Source organism: Perca flavescens, chromosome 20 (genome assembly GCF_004354835.1).
Source record: "Perca flavescens isolate YP-PL-M2 chromosome 20, PFLA_1.0, whole genome shotgun sequence".
Classification (NCBI taxonomy): Eukaryota; Metazoa; Chordata; class Actinopteri; order Perciformes; family Percidae; genus Perca; species Perca flavescens.
Genome location: NC_041350.1, coordinates 30,552,817 through 30,580,502, shown reverse-complemented (window position 1 = coordinate 30,580,502; position 27,686 = coordinate 30,552,817). Strand labels below are relative to the sequence as shown.

General features: G+C 42.9%; 1 protein-coding gene across 1 annotated transcript in view; it reads left to right on the top strand.

Moving 5' to 3' along the window:
• kcnh5b (potassium voltage-gated channel, subfamily H (eag-related), member 5b) overlaps positions 1–27,470 on the top strand; it is a 242,179-nt gene extending 214,709 nt beyond the window's left edge. The window contains exons 13-14 of the mRNA XM_028565179.1: positions 26,382–26,589; positions 26,668–27,470. Of these exons, the coding sequence (XP_028420980.1) occupies positions 26,382–26,589; positions 26,668–27,470 (1,011 nt within the window). The remainder of the gene's footprint in view (positions 1–26,381; positions 26,590–26,667) is intronic.
• The last annotated feature ends 216 nt before the right edge of the window (positions 27,471–27,686 follow it).

Here is a 27,686-nt window from a genome sequence, read left to right as displayed (position 1 = left end):
CGAGCGGCCCTCTAAGTCATTCGTCTTGGCTCGGAGGAAAGCGTTCTCTTTCTGTAATTTGTTGATAGCCGTCTCCATAGACTGCAGGCCAGCGTCGGGGTCTGAGACCGTCTCAGCTACTTCATCCATTCGGGTCGCCAGGCTGTTGTATGACGACTGGAGAGAGGCCAATAGGTCGAACCGGGTGTTGATGGTCTTCAGAATCGTATCCTGCATGTTTTTCAAGTCCTCCATAGAAGAGGTGTGCTGCTCACCGGGGACGTCCTCGCTAGCCATTACCACGCTGCTACTAGCTAGCCTCGGCCTTCTGCGCCTTGTCTTTCTTTTCTTTGGCTTTGGAGTTAGCGGTAGTCGACATTTATTGGTCTTGAACGATCACGCATGGATATAAAAACAAAGCTGGGATGTTATATTTGAGCAGACTTGGTTGAAGACGGCAAATTTAAACGGATATAAACTGAACGGAGAGGAGCTCTCGCAGAGACGTCTTACTCCATACGCGGCACCCTAGCGCCCCCACTTAGAGCACCTTTATTAATGAACATACTTGAATGTGTGTGCACAAATGGGTGGAGAAACTTGGTGTGTGTGTGTGTGTGTGTGTGTGTGTGTGTGTGTGTGTGTGTGTGTGTGTGTGTGTGTGTGTGTGTGTGTGTGTGTGTGGAGAGAGCATGTGGCAGTGAGTATCTTTTAGGGAGAAAGATGGGTAATGCAATATTTTGGTGTAGGGCATCATGTAACATTCTTGGTGTGTATGTCCTGGTGTATGTGGATCTGTGAGTGTTACTGAATGGTAACGGCAGTTCGATTGTATATGGATGTGTGTGTGTGTGTGTGTGTGTGTGTGTGTGTGTGTGTGTGTGTGTGTGTGTGTGTGTGTATGGAGAGGCCTTGTGCTCCTACCTCACCTGTGTTCTCCTCCCAGGTGTTTCTCCCCAGGGGGACAATAAAGGCTAATCTTATCTTATCTTAAGGAAACACCCTCAAAGCTGAAAGTCAGAACTTTCATTTTCTTACTTGAGTCATTGTTACATTTCACTTTCTGACTGCACTGTATCAATTCTCATAAAGGAATCACTGGACTGAGCAGATGAATCAGATTAAAATTGCAAAATTTGGCCCTCAGTACATTTACAGTGTGAGTGTCTAAATGATTGTGAGCTTTGAAGCGTATAAGATGTGCCCATAGGGGAGCGTGTGTGTGTGGGGGGGGGCATTAGGGACGAGGTGCAGCAGAGAGGAGAACAGGTCATCCATGCACACAGTCTCATTTCCTTCTTCTCCTCCCCGGCTGCTGGTAAATAATGAATCGCTGGATTTAAGAGGAAAAAGTAACCCATTTTTTGCTCCTGTGTTTGTCTCTCCGGAGAAGTCGGAGCTGAATTAAAGAAAGACGAGGGAGGATTTTCTCTGTGGACTAGTTGCCAGAAAAGAGTAGAACGAACACGCTCATAAAAGAAGTGAAATATAAGTGAATGGCTGATAGAGAACAAACTGTCTTTGCATCTGGCGAAAACTGAATCTATTTTATTTGGTTCTAAAATAAGGTTGAGTAGGACTCCTGAGTTTAACATTTCTTTGGGTGGTATCCAGATTGAAGCAAAAAATTGTGTTAAATATTTGGGCTGTGATTTGGACAGTTCTGTGAGTGGAGAAAGTATGGGTCAAAAGGTTATCAAAAAAGTGAACCAAAGAATTAAATTTCTGGCTCACAAGGCTCAGTTTCTAAATAAAGAAACTTTAAAAATGTTGGCAAATGCTTTAATTCAGCCACACTTTGATTATGCCTGTACTACATGGTACAGTAGCACACCCAAGAGGATAAAAGTTCAACTTCAAACGGCACAGAATAAATTAGTCAGGTTGATTTTAAATCTCAACTATAGAGATCATGTTGGCTCTTCTGAACTTAAGAAATTAAAATGGCTGACAGTTGAAAACAGGGTGAGACAGTTGAAACTAAGATTAACAAGAAAGATTTTGTATAAGAATGAGCCAAGGTATTTTAAAGATTATTTTAAGCTTATTAGAAACTCTCATAGCTAATCAACTAGAGGTAGTGCCACAGACAGTTCCGTGTAGATTTAAGACCTGTTCTGGGAAAAATACTTTTTTGTACATGGCGGCAATGGAATGGAACAAACTCCCAGTTGAGATTAAGTTAAGCCAGTCAGATCGTTGTTTTAATCGAGCATGTGGTGAATGGTTGTTAAATGCTAATTTAACAAAAATTTGATTTTTATGTAGTCTTAAATTACTATTTATTATTCCGATGTATATATTTGTATTTATTTATATTTGGATATGGTTGAGTGTACACAAGGTACCTTTTAGTCAGCTGTAGCTTGCCTGGACATCTTTATCAGACTACAACGAGGACCACAATGGAAATAAGTTTGTAACTTTCTTGTGTTATCCTCGACAGTTCTGTTAAATGTGCAATGTCACTATGATGGCATCTTGTTATGCATTTATTTCTGTTACTGTCTAATAAATCAAATCAAATAAAAAAAAAGCGGCTGAGTCCACATGCTCTCCTTTAAGCTTTCCTTCTAATGCTCCAGCAGTAAAGGCACTGTGCACATTTGCGGCATGGCCTGTGTGCACTGTGCACGTGTGTGACTGACTTTAGTTTAATATCATTTATTTATAAATTGATGATTTTAAGAAAACAAATGTCACATACATTTCTATCAGCTAAATATAATTAAATTCCTGATATTGGTATTACTGTTGCTGCCATCCTATCATACAGTTAATGCATCACTAACAAGGCACATACATACATACATACATACATACGTGTTCCCATGTGTGTATGCACTTTTATACTTGTGTGTGTTTTTGGATCTCATGTATGTGTTTGTATATATTCCCTCTCAGTTGGTTACCCTGTTGTGTGTGTGTGTGTGTGTGTGTGTGTGTGTGTGTGTGTGTGTGTGGTGTTGGTTGGTGGGTGTGTGTGTGTGTGTGTGTGTGTGTGTGTGTGTGTGTGTGTGTGTGTGTGTGTGTGTGTGTGTGAAATGACATTCAGTATTACCTGTGGAGACCTCACTCCCCCCTCAGTCCCTCAGCCCCGTTTATGATAAGCCATGGGGTGAGAAATGGAGAGCCGTGATAACAAGCTACATGTACAGACTAGAGGACTGCATTGGGATTGGGATCCCGCGGGACCCAACACAAATCTCGCGGGAGCGGGCGGTTTTAAGAGGGCTGCAGCTGGGAGCGGGCGGTCCAAAAGTAGCGGGTCCCGGGATATACATAGGAGCGCTGCTCCTGATCAGTGCTGTAACCGACTGTTAGGTTGGCCCAGCTAGGTTTCATAAGAAACTAAGCAACGCACACGGTGCATCCAGTTAAACACCAGCCAAACGCTTGATTAACACTCCTCTACTCCCTCTCTCTTTCTTATTTCCCGGGGCACCGCGCCCCGCCCTTTTCTCCTACAGCAACCTGAGGGATCCAATCAACGGGGACTTTAACATGAAATCGGTTAGAGTGCGTTAAAAGATGGGGAAACGAAACGAAATAAAACAACCTGGGCAAAACAAACCACAGCCAACAACACGTTCTAAAATAAGTGAAATAAATACAATGTCACTTTGCCCCTATTGCACTAGATCATCGAATTATTGCCCTGAATGTAATGATGCCCTAGAACGTCATTTCGCTACTTACAACCGACAAGCATGCATTTTTATTACTGTACAGTAAAAAAACTAGTTTCCCTGCGGGATGGGAGAAGAGACAAAATCAATGGTCAATCTATTGAAAATAACTATTAAACATTGATTCTGTAGTTGATACAACACCATTCCTGCAAGATCAGACATTTTCAGGGAAAACAAATGAAAGGAAAATTTAAAGGTCCTATGACATGCTCCTTTTTGGATGCTTCTATATGCATGTGATCATGTGATCCCCTAATACTGTATCTGAAGTCTCTTTTATATAGACCTTAGTGGTCCCCTAATACTGTATCTGAAGTCTCTTTTATATAGACCTTAGTGGTCCCCTAATACTGTATCTGAAGTCTCTTTTATATAGACCTTAGTGGTCCCCTAATACTGTATCTGAAGTCTCTTTATATAGACCTTAGTGGTCCCCTAATACTGTATCTGAAGTCTCTTTTATATAGACCTTAGTGGTCCCCTAATACTGTATCTGAAGTCTCTTTTATATAGGCCTTAGTGGTCCCCTAATACTGTATCTGAAGTCTCTTTTATATAGACCTTAGTGGTCCCCTAATACTGTATCTGAAGTCTCTTTTATATAGACCTTAGTGGTCCCCTAATACTGTATCTGAAGTCTCTTTTATATAGACCTTAGTGGTCCCCTAATACTGTATCTGAAGTCTCTTTTATATAGGCCTTAGTGGTCCCCTAATACTGTATCTGAAGTCTCTTTTATATAGACCTTAGTGGTCCCCTAATACTGTATCTGAAGTCTCTTTTATATAGACCTTAGTGGTCCCCTAATACTGTATCTGAAGTCTCTTTTATTAAGACCTTAGTGGTCCCCTAATACTGTATCTGAAGTCTCTTTTATATAGGCCTTAGTGGTCCCCTAATACTGTATCTGAAGTCTCTTTTATATAGGCCTTAGTGGTCCCCTAATACTGTATCTGAAGTCTCTTTTATATAGACAGTGGTCCCCTAAAACAGCACTTTCTCTCTCTCACGTTTCTATTTTTAGCAGCGTTATGATACGAGCCCCTTCGATGTCTGCCAGAACAGAGCTGTAACGTTCCTCCCTCACCCCCGCTTACCGCCGCTCGCTCTTATTGTTCTTTCCTTTTCTCACTGACGCAGGATTGCAGTCAATAGTCAGATCCAGCACACGCGAGCCTGCGGTCCAGTTTAGATCCTTTTACTCAGTCCAGCTATTGTTGTGTGAGCCAGTCGAGAGCTATCCATCACTCTGTGTGTGTGTGTGTGTGTGTGTGTGTGTGTTTTTGTGTGTGACAAAGAACTACAACTCAGCAAAAATAATTTAATCATGTGCAGGATTGAGTGCGCCCATACACACACATTGTGTACATGTTCACACACACACACACACACACACACACACACACACACACACAATATCTCATTCAGCATTCAGGATTAAACTTCCCACACAAACGCCATCTCTGAATTATTACCCGACTTCCACCTGCCATGGTGACACCTACGTGGACACAGCATCCCTGATTCTCTGCCCCCTCTCTCTCTCTCTCTCTCTCTCTCTCTCGTTTCGTGTCTGCCTCTACACAGTATCTAACAAAGATAAAATTGCGAATAAAATAATTATGTTGTAGTATAATAGGGTTGGCTTTCAACTCTGATCATGCAGTGGTGGTTTTAGTGATTGTAATATATTTAAACACAGCATTTTCAAATATCAAAATGAGACCATTAATTAGATGAAAATCTTACGGACAATAACTTTAAAGGTCCCATATTGTAAATAAGTGAGATGTCCATGTCTTTTTCAATTTTAAAGCAGGTGGAGGTGCTGTATAAATAATGTGAAAGTATCAAAGTGCTCAATCCCCAGAGAAATGCCCACAGCCCGTATTCAGAAACTGCTCCTTTAAATTAGCCGTCAGGACTTCTGTACGGTTCTGATGTTACAATTGTACTACTGTACATAGGTAGAAAGTGCTGTTACAGTACCGTTACAGTCATTCCCCGGCTGCAATGACAGAGAAGACTCCGAGAGCGGATATCTTATAGCGGAAATAGTGGGCTTTTTTGGGAAGGGGTCTTAAAGAGACAAGTGCTAAAGTCACAGGGTATATTCAGACAGACACAATGAGAAAGATAATGTTTTTTTTAAACATTACAGCATGTTCCAGTAGAAACCCAGAATACAACTATGAACCTGAAAATGAGCACAAAATGGGACCTTTAAAGTCCCCCTTCAGACACATTTTATATGTCAAAATACTTTGCTATGATTACTATTAATATTATGTTCAACATAGTTTTCCCACAAAAACAGTAAAAAAGGGTCTGGAGGCACATCTTGCATCTACACGTCTTGCGTTTGAATTCCTGGCTGCTGCATCAGGGACTTGGAGACTCATTTTGCTCATGATATTTTGTAGCATATAAACATTTTTAACAATGTTAAAAACTTGATTTTTCCATTGAAGGGGGTCTTTAATAAAGTAAATAAAGGCTTTTGAAGACTCCATCCAAAATTTGATATTGATAAGATAAAGATATGCTGGTTGGTCCAACCAAACATTGTGTTTAACCTTTCTGGATACTAAAGGCAAAGCAAACAACCCATTACTGTCACCCCTGGTCTTCTACTGCACTTTGCTGCTCCACAACTTCTTCAAGCTCCCTCTACTTTTGCTTTTTCGTAATAAACATACTTTATGTTTAATGCTGCATTTCTTTTTTGTCTCCCGCTCGACCAGACTGTTAATATACTCAAGTTTTGTCTTACCAGTTTAGAGCTTTAGGGCCCTATTTTAACAATCTGAAACGCAAGTTTCAAACATGAAACGCAAGGAGCTTTGTGGGCGCAAATCTAAAATGGGTTGGTCTGAAGTAGCTAGGTGTGGTTTGGGCATAACGTGCAATAAACCAATCAGAGCGTCATCTCACATTCCCTTTAAGAGCAGGCGCGCTTGTTGCTGCATCCTTGTAGATGAGAGAAGCAAAGTGTATGCGCGTTGTGCACACGCTACATTATGGCCAAGCATGCACCCCTAAAATAGCATCTGAATAACGCGCTACTGACTTTAGACTAGCACCACTGACTTTAGACTAGCACCACTGACTTTAGACTAGCACCACTGACTTTAGACTAGCACCACTGACTTTAGACTAGCACCACTGACTTTAGACTAGCATCACTGACTTTAGACTAGCACCACTGACTTTAGACTAGCACCACTGACTTTACACTAGCACCACTGACTTTAGACTAGCACCACTGACTTTAGACTAGCACCACTGACTTTAGACTAGCACCACTGACTTTAGACTAGCACCACTGACTTTAGACTAGCGCTACTGACTTTAGACTAGCACCACTGACTTTAGACTAGCACCACTGACTTTAGACTAGCACCACTGACTTTAGACTAGCACCACTGACTTTAGACTAGCACCACTGACTTTAGACTAGCGCTACTGACTTTAGACTAGCACCACTGACTTTAGACTAGCACCACTGACTTTAGACTAGCACCACTGACTTTAGACTAGCACCACTGACTTTAGACTAGCACCACTGACTTTAGACTAGCGCCACTGACTTTAGACTAGCACCACTGACTTTAGACTAGCACCACTGACTTTAGACTAGCGCTACTGACTTTAGACTAGCACCACTGACTTTAGACTAGCGCTACTGACTTTAGACTAGCACCACTGACTTTAGACTAGCGCCACTGACTTTAGACTAGCACCACTGACTTTAGACTAGCACCACTGACTTTAGACTAGCGCTACTGACTTTAGACTAGCACCACTGACTTTAGACTAGCGCTACTGACTTTAGACTAGCACCACTGACTTTAGACTAGCACCACTGACTTTAGACCAGGTTTTTCCTGGTCTGTCGCAGAATTGATTTCTGAAACTGCAAAATAGCACTGGGGAACGTTTGCGCCGGAAAACGCCTCCTTTTTCGCTGAACCGCCCCCGGGAGCACAAATACATTCCCTAATTTACCAACGTGCGTCTGTGGAGGGAAAAGTCCGCTGTTCGTCGGGTGCAAAATAGGAATGATACATGCGGTGTACAAAGGCAATTGCGCTGAGTGCAAGATAGGGCCCTTAGTGCGTAACGTTTTGATATTAATAAATGTCCGTTATATTCAAGCCATTGCCAAATTTTTAATCCTCCGTGTCCTCCTTGGCTACTAGCAACTGCATGGTGTGGGGGTGCGCGGTCACGGAAGGCTTGTATCATGTTGACACGCCAACAGTGTTGTTGTCATTACTTAGAATTCCTCATGGGGGAGACAGAAACTACACACTATAGCTTTAAAGCGCCCATATTATACTCATTTTCACGTTCATAATTGTATTTTAAGGTTGTAGCAGAATAGGTTTACATTTTCAAAAAACACCATATTTTTGTTGTACTGCACAGCTCTCTCTCACTGCTGCAGCTCCTCTTTTCACCTGGTTTCTGTTTTAGCTACAGAGTGAGACCTCTTTTCTTCTTCTGTACTATCTTTGATTGCACTGGCAATGCTCAGTAGCTCAGATGTAGAGCGTGTCAGCTAGCTAACTCTAGAGACAGTAAAAGAAAGGCTGTTTCTCCAACTTTGGTCAGTTCCAAGGCAGGATTAGCTGGGAGACTTCTTCTAAATGAGGGAGCACATGGAAGTAGTTCTTTTGTAGATGATGGTGAACTTGTGTGCATTGTAGCAGTGCTTTGCCATTGAGAACAAGGTAGCATGCTTAGCATGCTAACTGTTGCGGTTAGCCTCCTCACTAGGAGACTGAAGGCAGGACACATGCAGAAACCGGATCTCACTCAGAACACCATGGATGGATTTATTTTCAAGTTTGTATGCGTGTGGAAGCACCAGAAACACAAAATAACACCCATAAAATTTTTTCATAATATGGGCACTTGTCACTGTAATACGTGCCCACCTCTTTACCCGCATACCCCTCCGACCTGTCCGCCTCTTCTGACAACTGTAAGCCTATTCATTGATTTATGAATTACATAAACTTATAACTCAACCAGCTGTGTCTGCATTTGGATCCTTTCTCCTGCTGCCTGTTATTACAGCTGTTAAACCTCCTCTCCCTGCTGCTGCAACGCATTTTCTTTATTTTATTATTGCATAGCTCCAGCTAATGTGGGATAAAAGCAAAAAATGCCTCCACTGCAGTTAGATAATGTTTTATTACGCTGAGTACTTTGTATAATTTACACCGTTTGACAGGCTGCTGGTTGGCAGCTGCAGATGGGATGTTTGGATGTGTTTCAGTGTGCTGAGCTGGCTTCATGCAGCCACACTGCTGCTAATTATATCAATTCTTCAGAGCCTGCAGAGTCAGGTGAATGAACACAGCTTTTGGATTCTCATCTTAGTCAAAATGAGTCGGATTGGAGAAGACGAACACACACCTGGCCTTCATTACAGCTGAATGGTGAGGCATGTTGACACCCATCATGCACTGCAGCAACATTTAGTTTGGGTAACTCATGCATCTGTTAAACACGGGAAAGGTTTTACAGGGCAATAGTCCCCTGTTTTCACCCTTCGCCCTGTCCTTTCTGTACTAAAACCTGCAAGAACTGACTTATTGGCCATTTGGGGGGCAGCAGAAACAAGTTGTGAACCCAACACTGCCACATCATCACCTTTTAAGCTGATATGGTGAACTTGTTAGCAAACATTTCCCTATTTTCACATCCAGAAGACAGAGAGCAACACGATCAGGGGCACAACTACCCAGTGTCAGAGGGGTATGCTGCAACAATTTTGGCAAACCCCCATTTGGTTGCTACATTCCCAGTGTTAGCAAATGCTAGCTAGTCTGTTAACATGAATATTTGCAAGCCTCCAAGCACACACGTCACACTTTAAATCCTACCTGTCACATCCCTTGACATGCCATCTCCTTTTCCCTCTTTTTTTTTTTTTTTTGACAGCTGTTTTGCTTTATCCATCTTTTTCCATAGACGACAACTCACTACTCGTACTTGCTTGCTCAGCGCTCACGGCGTCCACAGCAGGACATTTCTTAGCTTCCGTGTCGGTTCTCCTGCCTGTTTTCTCCAAACTAGGTGCGTGCCGACCGCTGCCTACTGGAGCTAAGACACTGACTATGGACAAGTAGTTTATACAACTATACTGACTATGGACAAGTAGTTTATACAACTATACTGACTATGGACAAGTAGTTTATACAACTATACTGACTATGGACAAGTAGTTTATACAACTATACTGACTATGGACAAGTAGTTTATACAACCATACTGACTATGGACAAGTAGTTTATACAACTATACTGACTATGGACAAGTAGTTTATACAACTATACTGACTATGGACAAGTAGTTCATACAACCACACTGACTATGGACAAGTAGTTTATACAACCACACTGACTATGGACAAGTAGTTTATACAACCACACTGACTATGGACAAGACAACCACACTGACTATGGACAAGTAGTTTATACAACCATACTGACTATGGACAAGTAGTTCATACAACCATACTGACTATGGACAAGTAGTTTATACAACCATACTGACTATGGACAAGTAGTTCATACAACTATACTGACTATGGACAAGTAGTTTATACAACTATACTGACTATGGACAAGTAGTTTATACAACCATACTGACTATGGACAAGTAGTTCATACAACCATACTGACTATGGACAAGTAGTTTATACAACCATACTGACTATGGACAAGTAGTTTATACAACCACACTGACTATGGACAAGTAGTTTATACAACCATACTGACTATGGACAAGTAGTTTATACAACCATACTGACTATGGACAAGTAGTTTATACAACCATACTGACTATGGACAAGTAGTTTATACAACCACACTGACTATGGACAAGTAGTTTATACAACCACACTGACTATGGACAAGTAGTTTGTACAACCACACTGACTATGGACAAGTAGTTCATACAACCACACTTCTAAATAAGGATTTTTAAGGATTTCTCATATTAAAGGTGGACACAGCAGTTGACAAAACAACCTCACATCAATGTCCATTTAGTAGAAAGTTTAGTTTGAGTTCAATTATTCCGCCGGATTTCCCTCATTTTCGGCCAGATGTCCTGTACCTTCCTCTGTCTCTGTGTTGGCATTCTAACCTCCGGTGGATTTGTGAGGACTATTAATTAATTATTTATTTAAGGACAATGCACATTTAATGAACATGTACAGCAGTACACATAAAAGTGCCAGATTATAGCCCAAAGGCTAATTTCCATCTGTATGTATGTTAACTGCTCCTCAGATCTCTGCAGGGTAAATCCAGACAGCTAGCTAGACTATCTGTCCAATCGGAGTTTTCTGTTGCACGACTAAAACTACTTTTGAACGTACACACGTTCCCCCAAAACAAGTTCCTTCCTGAGACTATTTAGCAGAGGCACCGTGGCTCCGTCCGGAGCTTAGCACCGCCCAAGACAATTGTGATTGGTTTAAAGAAATGCCAATAAACCAGAGCATGTTTTTCTCCCATCCCAGAATGCTGTGTGGACTAGCCAGACCTTCCTCCGCAGCGCTGTGGAGGAAGGTCTGGCAATGCGAGACTATGTTGATGATATTTGAAGGCAGTATATCCTTCATGTCTAAATAAGAGCTGAGAATGCTGTCTCCCTGCCTGAAGGCCCAGCGGAGGTAAATGTGTCTCAGGTTTCTCTCTGCTGGTCTGTGTTGGTCCGTTGGCTGCTTTATCTGAATGGGACCCGTTACACAAACAAGTCACGCTCCTCTCTAATGGGCTCCTCTGTCATTCCTGCACGCCGCCACGCCGCTCTCTTTCCACATTCACACTCAGCCACTTCCTGCCGGACGGTTACAGTGATGAATGGGTGAGGGAGCGCGCCGAGCGGCCGCCGGCAGCTCTGCATGAACAACAAGCCATTAAAAAAAGAGACGGCACAGAGAGGGAGATGGAGGAGAGTGACATCAGCTGAGGAAATATCAAAATAAAAAGTGCGCAGAGTAAAGAGGCTGAAGGTTATCATGACCCACAATGCTTTGCAGCGGATTCCTCGCAGGCCCCATTTAATATTGAGTTTGTAGTCAAGATGTGGAAATCATCCTCTCTGTCTCTCTCTCTTTGCGGTCATATTCAGGGTACTCGGATTTCTTTTCCTCTCGTTTCTTCAGGCCAGTTGTGCAAACTTTTTTCAAAATCAATTTTTTTGTGGGGGGCTTAAAACATTCTATATATCATCATTGTAAGCTTAATTTTAAAGGTGAAAAGTTTGTTGCAGTCCTGAATGAAAATGTGGCTGACACTGAGCAAGAAAAATACACTTTTTTTTGATAGAAACACGTCAAATTTAACAATTATTCAACGCTGCCCACCATTTTATTCTTTAGAAGTTGTATTAGCCTTTTGCAGTCGGCCCTTTGCTCCCTGATTTGCTACTACTGGTGGCTGAGCTGGATACAGTGAGGAAAATAAGTATTTGAACACCCCACTATTTTGCAAGTTCTTCCACTTGGAAATCATGGAGGGGTCTGAAATTGTTATCGTAGGTGCATGACCACTGTGAGAGACATAATCTAAAATAAAAATCCAGAAATCACAATGTATGATTTTTTAACTATTTATTTGTATGATACAGCTGCAAATAAGTATTTGAACACCTGAGAAAATCAATGTTAATATTTGGTACAGTAGCCTTTGTTTGCAAGTATAGAGGTCAAACGTTTCCTGTAGTTTTTCACCAGGTTTGCACACACTGCAGGAGGGATTTTGGCCCACTCCTCCACACAGATCTTCTCTAGATCAGTCAGGTTTCTGGGCTGTTGTCTCTATTGGGTTTAGGTCTGGAGACTGGCTAGGCCACGCCAGAACCTTGATATGCTTCTTACAGAGCCACTCCTTGGTTATCCTGGCTGTGTGCTTCGGCTCATTGTCATGTTGGAAGACCCACCCTCGACCCATCTTCGGTCATCCTCTCCTTAATACAGTGCAGTCGCTCTGTCCCATGTGCAGAAAAACACCCCCAAAGCATGATGCTACCACCCCCATGCTTCACAGTAGGGATGGTGTTCTTGGGATGGTACTCATCATTCTTCTTCCTCCAAACACGGTTAGTGGAATTATGACCAAAAAGTTCTATTTTGGTCTCATCTGACCACATGACTTTCTCCCATGACTCCTGGATCATCCAAATGGTCATTGGCAAACTTAAGACAGGCCTTGACATGTGCTGGTTTAAGCAGGGGAACTTTCCATGCCATGCATGATTTCAAACCATTACGTCTTAGTGTATTACCAACAGTAACCTTGGAAACGGTGGTCCCAGCTCTTTTCAGGTCATTGACCAGCTCCTCCCGTGTAGTTCTGGGCTGATTTTTCACCTTTCTTAGGATTATGAGACCCCACGAGGTGAGATCTTGCATGGAGCCCCAGTCCGAGGGAGATTGACAGTCATGTTTAGCTTCTCCCATTTTCTAATAATTGCTCCAACAGTGGAACTTTTTTCACCAAGCTGCTTGGCAATTTCCCCGTAGCCCTTTCCAGCCTTGTGGAGGTGTACAATTTTGTCTCTAGTGTCTTTGGACAGCTCTTTGGTCTTGGCCATGTTAGTAGTTGGATTCTTACCGATTGTATGGGGTGGACAGGTGTCTTTATGCAGCTAACGACCTCAAACAGGTGCATCTAATTTAGGATAATAAATGGAGTGGAGGTGGACATTTTAAAGGCAGACTAACAGGTCTTTGAGGGTCAGAATTCTAGCTGATAGACAGGTGTTCAAATACTTATTTGCAGCTGTATCATACATACATGGATTTTTTTTTTTTTAGATTATGTCTCTCACAGTGGACATGCACCTACGATGACAATTTCAGACCCCTCCATGATTTCCAAGTGGGAGAACTTGCAAAACAGCAGGGTGTTCAAATACTTATTTTCCTCACTGTATATAGCTTGACGCGTGCAGTTGTACAGATGAGGAGTAGAAGTTGATCCAGTTGGTCCAATGACCATTTATTGTTATTGATGTACACTAGATAAAATGTTACAAAAAACTAAAGCAGTCTCTTACAGGGTAGCAAACGGCTTGTCACGTCATGGCCCCACACGGCACACCACCACACGGTCAAAAGACTGTTTCCCTTCTCAGGCCAGGCCTTTAGGTGGGGGTAGACAGACCTGTGGCCATATATACTCACTCACTCATTCATCCACACACACACACACACACACACACACACACACACACACACACACACACACACTCACTACTATTCACAGGAAAGAAACATGAAATCAACCCAAAGTTCAGTTTGGGTCCTACAGAAGTCAAGAAGAGAGGTTGCCCAGACTTCCTTGAAATGAAGCTGTTTCGTCAGTTGTTGAGTTAGGAGGACACCTTGGAAACTTTTTGAAACGCTGTCTAAGACAAATTCATAATTATTCATGCCTTGAACTAGACGTACAGTTATACGTCGAGTTATTTCTTTCTTTGTGTAAAATCACTGTGTCAGTTTGTCCCGGCCTATAGCGCTGCAACACGCCATTTTTATTGAAAGTTTGGGAAACTCGGCTCTATATCTTTTATTTTCAGTATGGGATAACACAGCCTTTGTGGACAGAAGAGATCGGTATAATCAGAAACTACAGACTACAGTCTCCTCCCTATATGCTTCAAAACAACAATCTGTAGCCTATCAGAAGAGTGGTTTTTTTTCTTCCTTTTTGTGCCTTGTTATCTATTTCAGCTTAGAGTTTATACATTTCTATCTCTTGATCTGGCCAGATTCAGCATAATACACAGAGTTTTATGGTTGTGCTGCGTTTTCTGTTTCTGTTATGTTTTTGTTTTGTTTTTTTCCCAGATGGTCATTTTCCAGTCTTTTTCTCTCCCTCTTTCTCATTCCTCTGCTCCTCTCTACCTCTTTACTCCCCTCCCCTCTACTTGTGTCACTCTCCCATTTTCATCTCCTTTTTGTTGATTTTATTCACCCCGCCCTCTCTCTTTCTCTTTCTATCTCTCCCCATACATACAATTCTATACATCATATGCTGTCTGTGTGTACTTGCATTTAATATTACATAATAATATCGCCTCTCTGGCACTTTTTCTCCTCACCATGTCTCTGCCCAGATTTACAGTGTGTAATGTTTTCTATTTGGCTGGTCCCCTCCAGTCCCAATATCATGGCCTGGTATGAAATGAAGGCATTACTCAGCCCAACCAGCGTCTCTCTGTCACACCCTAAATAAACCCTGACACTCTCCTTCTGCTCTGCTCTTGACGTGTACATGCTGCTTCTCTTAGAATAATACCTACTCTCATCTTTGTTCTCTGTTTTAGGGAAGTGCATTCAATACATTGTCTTGTTAATGTGAAAGGCAGAACATCTCTCACTATGAAGCAGAAGAGCACGCATGACTTCACATGTGGGCTGGGCGATATGAAGAAGAATCAAATATCACAAAGTTCTTGACCAAATCAAGACAGGATCAAATGATTGTCACTGTGATACCTTTCCACAGTTTTGTTGTTTCATAAGCCTTAAATTCCATGCATCTATTAGTATTTCCTAATCACATCTGTACATGTCTCGTCTCTTTGTCTAATGTCTTTCCTCTTCCTATAAATTGTGTGTATGAATCTTTAATGAAAGACACTGACCCAGCATGTCCAGAGCCACAATAGCAGAGTTACTCTATTACTAAAAATGATGAGTTGATTCTGACTCCCGTTCTTTCTCTATAAATGTTTTATTAGATGTATGTGTTGATTTGGCTCCTGGTGTAAAGAGGACAGACTGGACCTGTGCCATAATAACCAGTCACAGTCGTCACCTCTGCAGTCACATACAGTATATCACAAGTGCTAAAGGTAGAAGCACAGTTCTCAAACACAGACGTGTCTGGATGACTGGGAAGCCAGTAGCCTCATATGCACCTGTAGGTTTGATTTACAGCAAGAAACCAATTCCTCAATTTAATCAAACTGCCTCAGAACACGTTCACTAGCCTGCTCGCCGAGAGGAAACCAACTCCTTTTTCTAATTGCACAGCTGCTCATGCCACAGAAATCCAAGAAATCCAGGACATTTTTGTAAATCAGCACCTAAAGCGTGATTACGTAGGTACAGTACGTGGAGACACGAACCTACGCCGGACCCTATGCCGTAGCGTGACGTGCACCTCTCAAAAAATGTAACTGCACGTAGCGTCGGGGCTTGCATTTCCCCCGACTCATTTCCTGGTTCTCCTTCTCCATAAACAATGTGAAATAACTTCTCCTGCTCCAAATTTCCCACCGTGGTCAGAAAGAACAGGGGAGACACTTTGGTTCTCTCACTAGGACTCTAGAGTCACTACTCACTCTGAAGCTAATCGCCATCACTCTCTCACTTCTCCCTCGCTCTACCACACACTCCCCCCACACACACACACACACACACACACACACACACACACATCCCAGCTCGACGCATACACCAATGCACAAGTATAAACTTCAGTTCACTTACGTAGGCTACGGCAAAAGCTCTGCGTGGACCCTACGCAGAACCATAAATCAGGCTGGAGTAGTAAAAACTAGCCGCTGAGTTCTTGTTCCTGTTTGCAAATTTTATTTGTATAGCACATTTCATTACATGTAAACCCAAAGTGCCGAACAGCATACACATTAAAACAAAGCATGAATAGAACACACATACACATACACACGCACACACACACGCGCACACACACACGCACACACAATTATGTGTAAATCCAGTTATAGACCTAATAACTGGTAATCTAATTAATACACCTGTAACACCAGCTCCTTTACGTTTCTATGATTCAGAAGATCCTTTGAGATTATCTGTGGAGGCAACATAAAGAGACCACGTTGCTTTGCTACCAGACTTTAAGGTCAGCAGGACACAGGGGTTCGCCACGCTACAATCTCAGATCAGAAAACACATCATTTAAATGTTAAAAAATGTGTTTATTTGTTTAGTCTTACAGCTGACACAGTACTCTGTGCAGCAGAGGTCCTTCACATAATGTTTGAAATAATGGGATTCAAAAGAATATGCTAATTCGTAATGCAGTTTTCAAAAGACATACAAAACTGATGGAAATGAAGGATATCAAATGAGAATATGTAACAAAATCATCTAAGCTAAAATGTCAAACAAGAACAAAAAAATATGTATTACCAAAGAGGAATGAGAATCGTAGAATACTGGGAGTAGAGGAAGTAAAACAAGGTTAAGATGTTACATACAAACTATACATACAATTATTTTCATTTTAATTGTATACTATACAATTATATAAAAGGAAGTGATGAGATGAGTCTCAAAGGACAATTCCGGCGCAAAATGAACCTAGGGGATAATAACAGATGTGTACCCACTCGATCGCTCTCTGGGACATGTTTTCATGCTAATCCAATGTGTTTGTAGCTTGAAAGAAGCTAGCATGGACCGCTGATATAGCTTACAACGCTAGTATTCGGGGCACAGGCAAAGTAAAAACAGATTGCTATTTATACCACTAAAAAGGCTCAAAATATCACCACACTTCAACAGTAGATAATGAGGGTCCCTACATGTTAACCGAAGCATTGAGAACTTTGGAAGTGTACAGACAGTTTATTGAAAAGATAGATTATAAAGACACTCGTGTTCATGTTTACATGCGGCCGCCATCTTGAAAACCAGTCATGACTGGCAATGCAAACTAAAATCCAAAGCAATTTGCTCAATATATCTGAAATAATCACACCGATGTAAAACATAACTTATCTAGTGTACTTACTCAGTGGATAACTGTCCATCTGGTCCCTCCGGTCTGGGTTGCCGTCTCCAATTTATTTTTGGGACATGGAAAAAAGTTTCAAGTACAGCCCTGTTTATCAGAGAGGGGAAATCTTCAAACTGCACAAAACACAGCGTCTGTTGGGTGTTGCGACGCAACAGGTCCCACTCCGTGCAACACAGATACTCCTGTTGGGTGGCCATAGCTTCACAATATCCGCAGGTACGCCACCAGTTTCCCTAAGTACGAGGCTGTGTTTTGACAATCGGTAGATTTCTCTCTCTCTCGTAGCCCTTTCATGGAGCTCCCGCAGCTCTTCGTTCAATAAACTGTCTGTACACTTACAAAGTTCTCAATGCTTCGGTTAACATTTAGGGACCCTCATTATGCTACCATTGACGTTTGGTGATATTTTGAGCCTTTTTAGTGGTATAAATAGCAATTTGTTTTTACTTTCCCTGTGCCCCTAACACTAGCATTGTAAGCTAATCAGCGGTCCGCGCTAGCTTCTTTCAAGCTACAAACACATTTGATTAGCATGAAAACATGTCCCAGAGAGTGATCGAGTGGGTACACATCTATTATTAACCCCTAGGTTCGTTTTGCACCGGAATTGCCCTTTAAAGGAAACTTCTTTCTCCAACATGTGCTTTATCACTGCACAGAAAATGTGTAGCGTATGGAGGTTTTAAGGTTAAGATACAGTGGGGAGAACAAGTATTTGATACACTGCCGATTTTGCAGGTTTTCCCACTTACAAAGCATGTAGAAGTCTGTAATTTTTATCATAGGTACATTTCAACTGTGAGAGATGGAATCTAAAACAAAAATTCAGAAAATCACATTGTATGATTTTTAAGTAATTATTTTGCATTTTATTGCATGACATAAGTAATTGATACATCAGAAAAGCAGAACTTAATAGTTGGTACAGAAACCTTTGTTTGCAATTAAAGAGATCATACGTTTCATGTAGTTCTTGACCAGGTTTGCACACACTGCAGCAGGGATTTTGGCCCACTCCTCCATACAGACCTTCTCCAGATCCTTCAGGTTTCGGGGCTGTCACTGGGCAATACGGACTTTCAGCTCCCTCCAAAGATTTTCTATTGGGTTCAGGTCTGGGGACTGGCTAGGCCACTCCAGGACCTTGAGATGCTTCTTATGGAGCCACTCCTTAGTTGCCCTGGCTGTGTGTTTCGGGTCGTTGTCATGCTGGAAGACCCAGCCACGACCCAGCTTCAATGCTCTTACTGAGGGAAGGAGGTTGTTGGCCAAGATCTCGCGATACATGGCCCCATCCATCCTCCCCTCAATACGGTGCAGTCGTCCTGTCCCCTTTGCAGAAAACCATCCCCAAAGAATGATTTTCCACCTCCATGCTTCACGGTTGGGATGGTGTTCTTGGGGTTGTACTCATCCTTCTTCTTCCTCCAAACACGGCGAGTGGAGTTTAGACCAAAAAGCTCTATTTTTGTCTTATCAGACCACATGACCTTCTCCCATTCCTCCTCTGGATCATCCAGATGGTCATTGGCAAACTTCAGACGGGCCTGGACATGCGCTGGCTTGAGCAGGGTGACCTTGCATGCACTGCAGGATTTGAATCCATGACGGCGTAGTGTGTTACTAATGGTTTTCTTTGAGACTGTGGTCCCAGCTCTCTTCAGGTCATTGACCAGGTCCTGCCGTGTAGTTCTGGGCTGATCCCTCACCTTCCTCATGATCATTGATGCCCCACGAGGTGAGATCTTGCATGGTGCCCCAGACCGAGGGAGATTGACCATCATCTTGAACAGTTGTTGCCTTCTCACCAAGCTGCTTGCCTATTGTCCTGTAGCCCATCCCAGCCTTGAGCAGGTCTTCAATTTTATCCCTGATGTCCTTAAACAGCTCTCTGGTCTTGGCCATTGTGGAGAGGTTGGAGTCTGTTTGATTGAGTGTGTGGACAGGTGTCTTTTGTACAGGTAATGAGTTCAAACAGTTGCAGTTAATACAGATAATTAGTGGAGAACAGGAGGACTTCTTAAAGAAAAACTAACAGGTCTGTGAGAGCCGGAATTCTTACTGGTTGGTAGGTGATCAAATACTTATGCAAATTAATTATTTGAAAATCATACAATGTGATTTTCTGGATTTTTGTTTTAGATTCCGTCTCTCACAGTTGAAGAGTACCTATGATAAAAATTACAGACCTCTACATGCTTTGTAAGTAGCAAAACCTGCAAAATTGGCAGTGTATCAAATTCTTGTTCTCCCCACTGTATCTATTTCATTGTCATTGTCCTAAATGTCCATGTTTTTGATCTCACATTTGACTAACTGACTAACTCTCTCATGTCTCTATGATGGTTTATTTGGGCATTTTTGTCATCTCTGGTAGTCTTCCTGTTAGGGGGCAGCCAATCCCCTCCAGGCTCTGCTTGCTAATTTCTTTTCATTAGCATATGCACCCTCAAGTCTGCATGTGGACTCTCAGGAGAACACTGCAGTGCTCTCAGGGGAGTGTGGGGTGAACTATGAAAGCACCACACACTCCCATGCCCATCGGCTCTTAGATAACCTCCACAGAGTCCAACTCAGCAAACTTGAAAGCTGATGATCACAGCTAGAGATTCACTATTTAACAGTAACATGCTCAACATTAGCTAGTAAAACAACAGAAAGGCAATCTAAAATTTTACACTGTAATACAAAAAATACAATACGTAAGAATACTAAATACAAGACACAAAGTATTTCACTTTAAGAAAAAGCAAGAATAAACAAAATAAATAAATACTATTACATAAATACTCGAAAAATAGTAGGAAGTAACAATGTGCTTTACGGATCCTACCCTTTTTTTATATATATCCATAGCCTTATCAAAGTGTTTTTTAACAATCATACAACCCTATTCAATCCCAAAAAACATTTGCCAATCAATTCATTGATCAAGTTACTATTCCATCATTTTCTTAGTTATATAATTTGTTCATGTACCACCCTTAAGCTACTGTCCATTCAGATTATTTATCAATCACAGTTAGCGTCTAAATAGATCAGAACAAAACTTAAACAAGTTTATAAAAAATTATACACTACCCGTCAAGAATTTGAACATCTCTAGTCATGAGTTACAACTTCCCTCCTCTTTACTGTACCGTGTCTGTTGCGGGGTTCAGACCTGTGGCCTTCTGGGACAATCTGGCTGACTGACTCACACACTGTCTTGTACCTTTTTAGACAAACACTTCACTTCACTGTCTGTATTTTAGTGGACACAGGTGTGTCCGAGCTGCCAGGGAGCATCTGTTAAGGAACTGCTGACTCCTCTACGACATAAATATGTCGATGTTTTCGTCTGCGATTAAGATTTAGTTACATTGTTTTTGGTGCAGCTCCAGTGTGGAACTATCTACTGTACTCTACTGTGCTGTCATTGCTGATGCCTGAGTAGAATTCACACCAGAAAAACATTTGACAGGGCCAAATAAATGAGGCTAGTGCAAAATAACTGTATTTTCCTACTAATTAAGACGCCATCTGTTTGTCCCATTTGTCCAAATTAATTTTCAGATGAGGGCACTGAGGGCAAAATGGAGAGGAAATAACGAATCAAAATTGTGCCGCAAAATATAAAGCAAACCCATAGAGATCCCGCAACTAATGGCTTTGTTCAGAGAAAGCATATTGAAACGTTACAAGCTCAAAGTTGTTACTTTAAGGCATAGACTGTAAAAATAGTGGACGTAGCATCAGTGACGTCACCCAATGGTTTGTGGACTGGCGTTTTGAAGCCTCGTTTTTGGGGATACAGGCCTCGCTATCTTGGTTTTTTGTAACCGGATGGTACGATTTCTGACGAGAGGGTGGAGCTGTGGAGGATGACGCGCCCAAACCAGTGTTGTTTAAAAGCGGGAACGCCGCCAATTTACAACCCTTCTGAGGCGAGTCATCCAGTGGAGGTGTCCTGGCACTAAATGCGGACCTGTGGGTACTGGCGGCATACATCTGCATGTACGGCAGAACAGAGAATGTTCAAACGTTCCCTTAAGTTACCAGCTAGCAGGCAGAATGCTGACCAAGACATTTTTAGGTGACCAAAATGTTCCAGTTAACTTTGCTGAAGTGAAAACACACAGTGAGAGGGTCAAAGTTTCAGATGAAAACACGGACAGCACCCAAAAACAAGTTGAGGTCTGTTTTAATGTTTTTCTCATAGACCTCTATAGAAACAGGTTTCTTTTTCCAACCAGTTGAGTCGCCCCGTGCTGGAAAATGGAATGCAGCTTTAAAGGTGCAATATGTAATACTGACAGCTAGTGTTTAAAATAGTTACTGCAGTACAAATTCAAAATACTGGAGAGAGTCGTCTCCCCCACCCCCTCCTCCCCAGTCTCCAAGTTCACGTTGGTTGCCAGGCTGAGACCGGAGCATCCACAACAATGTTGCAAGGCGCTTGTCTCACATAGCCAGACATTACTGCACAGCACAGCGGAGTTGCTAACGTTAGATGCTGGCTATATTGACTGTCATAAAAGCCCATGCTCACGTGGAGCTCTGTTCCCAACTGACAGACACACTTTTCCGGCTTAGAATTACCGTAGAAACTGCTAAAAATCCCACAACCTGGCCGTCCTCTCCACACGCCTGACAGACACATTTCCTCGGCTTAGAATTACGATAGGAACCTCTAAAAATACCACTACTTTGCCGTCCTTTTCCACCCGACTGAACACACTTTATTGGCTTAGAATTACGGCAACAATCACTAAACACACTGCAAACTCAAGGTCCTCTCTTCCTGATTTACAGCCCCCCTCTCGTGGCTTAAAATAACTCACCGTTGTCGGCTATAGCCGCTGAACAGGCTACACGCTGTAAACAGCTGTGGCCTGCTTGCCTGGTCCTCCGGTAACGTTAGCAGTTAGCAGGGTTAGCATGGCGGCGTTAGCCAGGACTAGCCAGGACCAGTCGGAATCCCTTCACTGGCTGTGTCTCAATTGTTTTTGCGAGTAACCAACTCGGGTACTCTAGCTATATAATTCAATGTGAGTAGTTACACGAATGTTGAAATGACATAAAATGCCCGTCCCTAGTAGCTGTGATAAATTAGCTGAAGCTAACGTTACCTGTTCAGGAGGAAATTAGCCAACTCAGCGTCCTTTTGGGCTCTAGGCTCTCTCCATCTTTCAAATACATCTCCAATATTTACCCAGATGGGTTTGTTACGTCTCTGGTCACGCAACTGTTAGAAACATGCCGTTTTTTTTAGGTCGGGTAGAATCTATCTCCGTTATTTTTTACACTTTATGCTTTAAGGTAAAAAAGTTACACAATGTAGCATTAAAGATCCTCTCAAAGATGCCATATTACTCACCAGAGGGGCCTCATGTATAAAAGACTGGGCAGCTGTCATACCAGAAGATGGCGTACGGCCAAAACTTGAAAAGTAATAAATATAAAACCTGGCGTACGCCAGGTCCTGCGCACCTTTCCTTTATACATGACAATCAACGTGAACTTGAGCACACATGAACGAGCCACCGACCCTGCCTTGCCTCCTCCCATAAATGAATATGGAATTGACAATAAATGCGCCCCCGACGTCATTCTTTGTCCAATCACAAAGGGTAATCTTTCACCATCTGTGAGGTTGAGGTGCTGATCGTGGAGGTGGAGGCTAGACATTTTTTTTTCTGTTTGGAGGTTTGTCATCTCGGATAAGCAATAAAAGAAAATGCCCAGAGTGGCAAATGGTGACCGGGCGGTGAATGCAACGAAACCATGGCAGAAAAAAAAAAGGTATTAGTGGAAATCAAGAGAATAGTGGCAGCGCCACACCAGTTACAGAACAACATGCATCTCAGTGTCAGACGCACAATAAGCAGTTTTCCGTGCCGATCTTTTTGTTGCACTGTGAGTAGAAATTTCTTCTGTGGGAAATACATAGGATGACTGAAAGTATTTCCTAAGTGGATTTTTCATTCAAAACATTATTGAAACATTATCCACATAAATTATCAAACTTTTACGGAGTATCAGCAGATATAATTTATATAGTTTTTTCGTAGACAATGTCCCAGACGTATGACAGTAACTCAAGTGGAAACTTTATTTTGTACTGTTTGGTGAATTTTGGCACTTCTCGCTTAGAATTCGCCACGTTACAGAGCCAGAAAAGACTTTGGTGACGGCCCGCACATTCTCACGTCTGCTCAAACGTTTGCGTGACGGCCCGCAATTTTTATAAATCACACCGTGTGCGGGAAAACCAGCATACGCAAAGCTTTTCATGCATACGCAAGTTTATACATGAGGCCCCAGAGGAGGAAATCAGAATACAAGTAGATTCGATGCTGGAGATGAATAAACATTTTGATCAACATGAGGCCTGTACTTTTACTTAAGCAAGTATTCAATAACTTATAATCTATCATAGTGTCATAACCTATTCAGGTAATTAGGTAAATGAATGTGTTGTATCATTGAAGGTCCAACAATTGCTGATCTAAAGTAATATTTCTTCATCACTGCAGCCATAATGTCACCTCACACTTTCAATTATATGTCTAAAGGCATTTAAGGGTTTGTGATGCTGCGCAGCAGATCTCTCTCTTTATGTAATGTCTGTAGTATTCATACTGTGTTAATATGACAGCTGTTCATGTGAGTGTCTCCAGAGGAGCCATTTATCTATCTCGCCTCCTCTTACAACTTCTCACTTCCCAGAAACTGAGCAGAGAGAGAGAGACCCATTCAGCAGCATTAATCATGACTGTGTTTTTCTGAGCATCTGTCACTGCGGACGGCTACTTCAGACTGTGAATGAGGCTCAATATGTGAGCGCTGGCTGTTCAGGAAACAGAAGGACGGAATAATTGGGTCAGAAGAAATTAGGCTAAATGGGAGAAATGTGTCAGGCCACTCTATCCGGTGCCACATGGTTAAAGCTCTCAATGTGCAGAGCTTTAAGACATGTTGCACTGCCAACTGATTTCCTTGTGTTTTAAAACCTCTCACTGGCAGCCAAAGTCTATATAGTGATGGATCTGGGTAAAATACAGTGGGGCTAATGTATCCCAAAGAGTTTATTTTCATTTAAGGAAAGCAGCAGAATATCTTTGTACTGATTTGTACTGAAAGGAGATCTTAGACAGAGCTCCTTGGTTCAAGCACCTGGATCAACACACTGCATACTATTGTTGCCATGTGCAGATATTAAAAATTTAAAAAGTTGGTACTGGATGTAAGAATTAGCGTTTTTGCATTTAGCCAGTGTCAGTATTGTTATCAGGCATATGGTTGTATTTTATATCTCCAAACTGTTTAACATCTCTAGTTTAGTTTAACTGTTTTATATCTCTCAAACAAAAGTCTGAATAGTTACAGTAATTATTTCACAAATTATTTTTCGTTGATTAACCTTGCGATACAAGTGGTGTCAGAATAATCGGAAAAATGGGTTCTCGACTGGGAAAATTCACACAGCATTAACATTGTGAGAGAGGGCATGGCTTGGCGGAGGGCTGCGCTCTCCGAGTGCTTTTCTAGTCGTTTCTGTTTCAACTGCCACTTCAACTCCTTCAGTGCTTCCACTTCATGTCCAGCTCCATTTCCTTTAAAAACTTCAGCTTCTTCTATTACTACCATACAATAACAGTAAGTTCAAAATCTCCCAAGAATCAACATTTTAAGAAATTGAAGCTGTCTGGATTGATTCCTCTGCATCCCTTCCATTTCATTCAGAAAATGTAGCTCTACCAACTGAGATTTAAAATTGCAAAAAAAAAAAAAAATAATGTAAACAAGGGAGATAAATCTGTCAAAGTCGACATATGGGATGCTTCCATTTACTTGTATCAATCATTGGTGGGCAATGGGCTTTTAAATAAATACAATGTAAAAACCATGCAAAAAAAACCCTACATAAACATCCCGTCCACATAGTGTTTTTAGATTCCCATGCTGAAGTCCTCTTCACGTTACTCTTTGATGCGCTTGGTTCTTGACATGATAACAGGAAGGGACTGTAGTTGCTGAAGTTAATATGAAGTGATTGTTAGGTAATGGAAGTTCATTGTATTTGATCCAGTCACATCAGCGTCATCAGCTCACTTTTTTACACACACAGACAGGGGACTCAAAAAAAACAAAACCTGCCTAATTTTTTAATCACTTTTAAGCAAACCACACTGTACTTGTCATAGTTAATTAAATGAAGGGTGTTAATCTTCCAGGTTATGCCTCCAGGCAGCCGTGGAGATGTGAGATGATAGGCTCCTGTAGCTGAGAGCAGACTTTGCTTTGCTCGGCTCAGGAAGTTCTCAGCAGCAGAGGCTGGGTGAGCAGGAAGTATAAGGAGGTAAAAATGGTCGGTCGGGTAGATTATGGCTTGACAGCAAGGTGGGCGACTCCCCTCCCTTCCATCTTTAACTCAAAGATCGACTCAGCTTGCCAGCTTTTGGGAGCATTATCATTTAAACTAAGAATAACACTTAAATGGCCAGTTGGATGGCTGGCTGCCTGCCTGGCAGGGATTTCTGTCATTCCCAATGTAATTAGTGTGTAAGGGGAGCCAGGAGAGAGTGGCGCCAGACCTAGGCTGAATAATACAGGCGAGGTGTAGGAGCACTGATGGATAATTTAACACAGATCTCCAGAAGCCAGCTACACTTTGCAGTACCTGAGTGCACTGCAGAGACATTTTTGACATGTGAATGGGCCCAAGTGAGACAGACTGACATATTTCCATAATAATAACACTTCCTCTTTTTTTCTCATTCTTGTAGAAAAAAACCTTTATCTCCAATGATTAATGGGCAACGCTCAGCGGAGAACGCCAGACAGAGAATTATTATTCATAGCATTCTGATAAGCGGCATATTGTTTTTTTCTGTTTCCCATGCAGATCATTTTCCGCAAGATCAGCGAGGTGAAGAAGGAGGAAGAGGAGAGGCAGCGAGCGAAGAACGAGGTGCAGCTCACCATCCCGCAGGACCATCCCGTCCGCAAGCTCTTCCAGAAGTTCAAGCAGCAGAAGGAGCTCCGCAACCAGGGAGCGGCAGCCACCTCCCACCTGGACCTGGAAAAGAACCAGCTGCAGGTGGAGCAGCACCTGCACCCCCACAGCCTGCAGCTGGGCCACTCCAGCCTGCAGCACTCGCTGCCGCTCAGCCTGCAGCGCCCGCCCTCCTCCCTGCAGAACGGGGCTCCGCCCAGCAGCAGCGTGCTGACCGTGTCCCAGGTCACGCCCATGCAGAGCTCGCTGCCCTACAGCCATCCTGGCGAGCCCCCCACCAAGCAGAACAACTGCGAGATCATGGAGCTGCAGCCCAGTTCGGCTGGCAGCGGAGCTGAGCAGACCGTCAGGCTCAAAGTCAGCCCCAGCCCCGGGGGGGCCAAGCCGGCCGCCAAGGCCAGCGGCTGGATGCGCCTGAGAAACACCGGGGCTCCGGCGGAGCCCCGGAAGGACGGCTTGAACAACAACGTCAAGGCTGTTTCCGTGGAGATGCTCTCGCAGGAGGGTAAAGGTCAGGACGCGGGAGGGGCTGGCAATAGAGAGGAGGGTGGGGTGTCCAGCAACAACCCCCTCCGCAAGACGGACTCCTGCGACAGCGGCATCACCAAGAGTGAGCTGCGGATAGACCGGGCGGGGGAGGCACGGACCCCCGCTGCAGTCACCCCCCTCCTCCACAGCCCTCTCCCTGGAGGAGCGGGGTCCCCTCACCCTTTCTGCCCCATCCCGGAGCAGGCCCTGCAGGCCGCGCTGCACGAGACCCGGCTGGAGCTCCGGGGGGACATACAGACCCTGGGAGGCCGCCTGGGCTTCCTGGAGAGTCAGGTAGCAGAAATTATCAAACTGCTCTCGGACAAGAAGCGGCCGCCCACGGGGTTGTTGTCTGTCTCCACCACACCCAAAACCAAAATACAACGTCAGGACATTTTCACCGTTTCTAGGCCTGTTTCTCCCGACTCAGAGAAGGACGAAGGGCTCTGAAGAGAGCTTAACCGGGGGGGTAGAGAGTGTCCCGGAGCATAGAGCAGTCACATGGCACATTGTTCTACTATGATCATGATTATCAGTTTAAGGTTATGCTCTGTTGGAGTCAGTTACGCCACTGGTCTTAATCCTGGCTTCTTTAACATTTGCACACTGACTTCTATTTCCAGGTCACGTAAGAGTCCACACTCCACAGGGACCTGGACCCAGTTT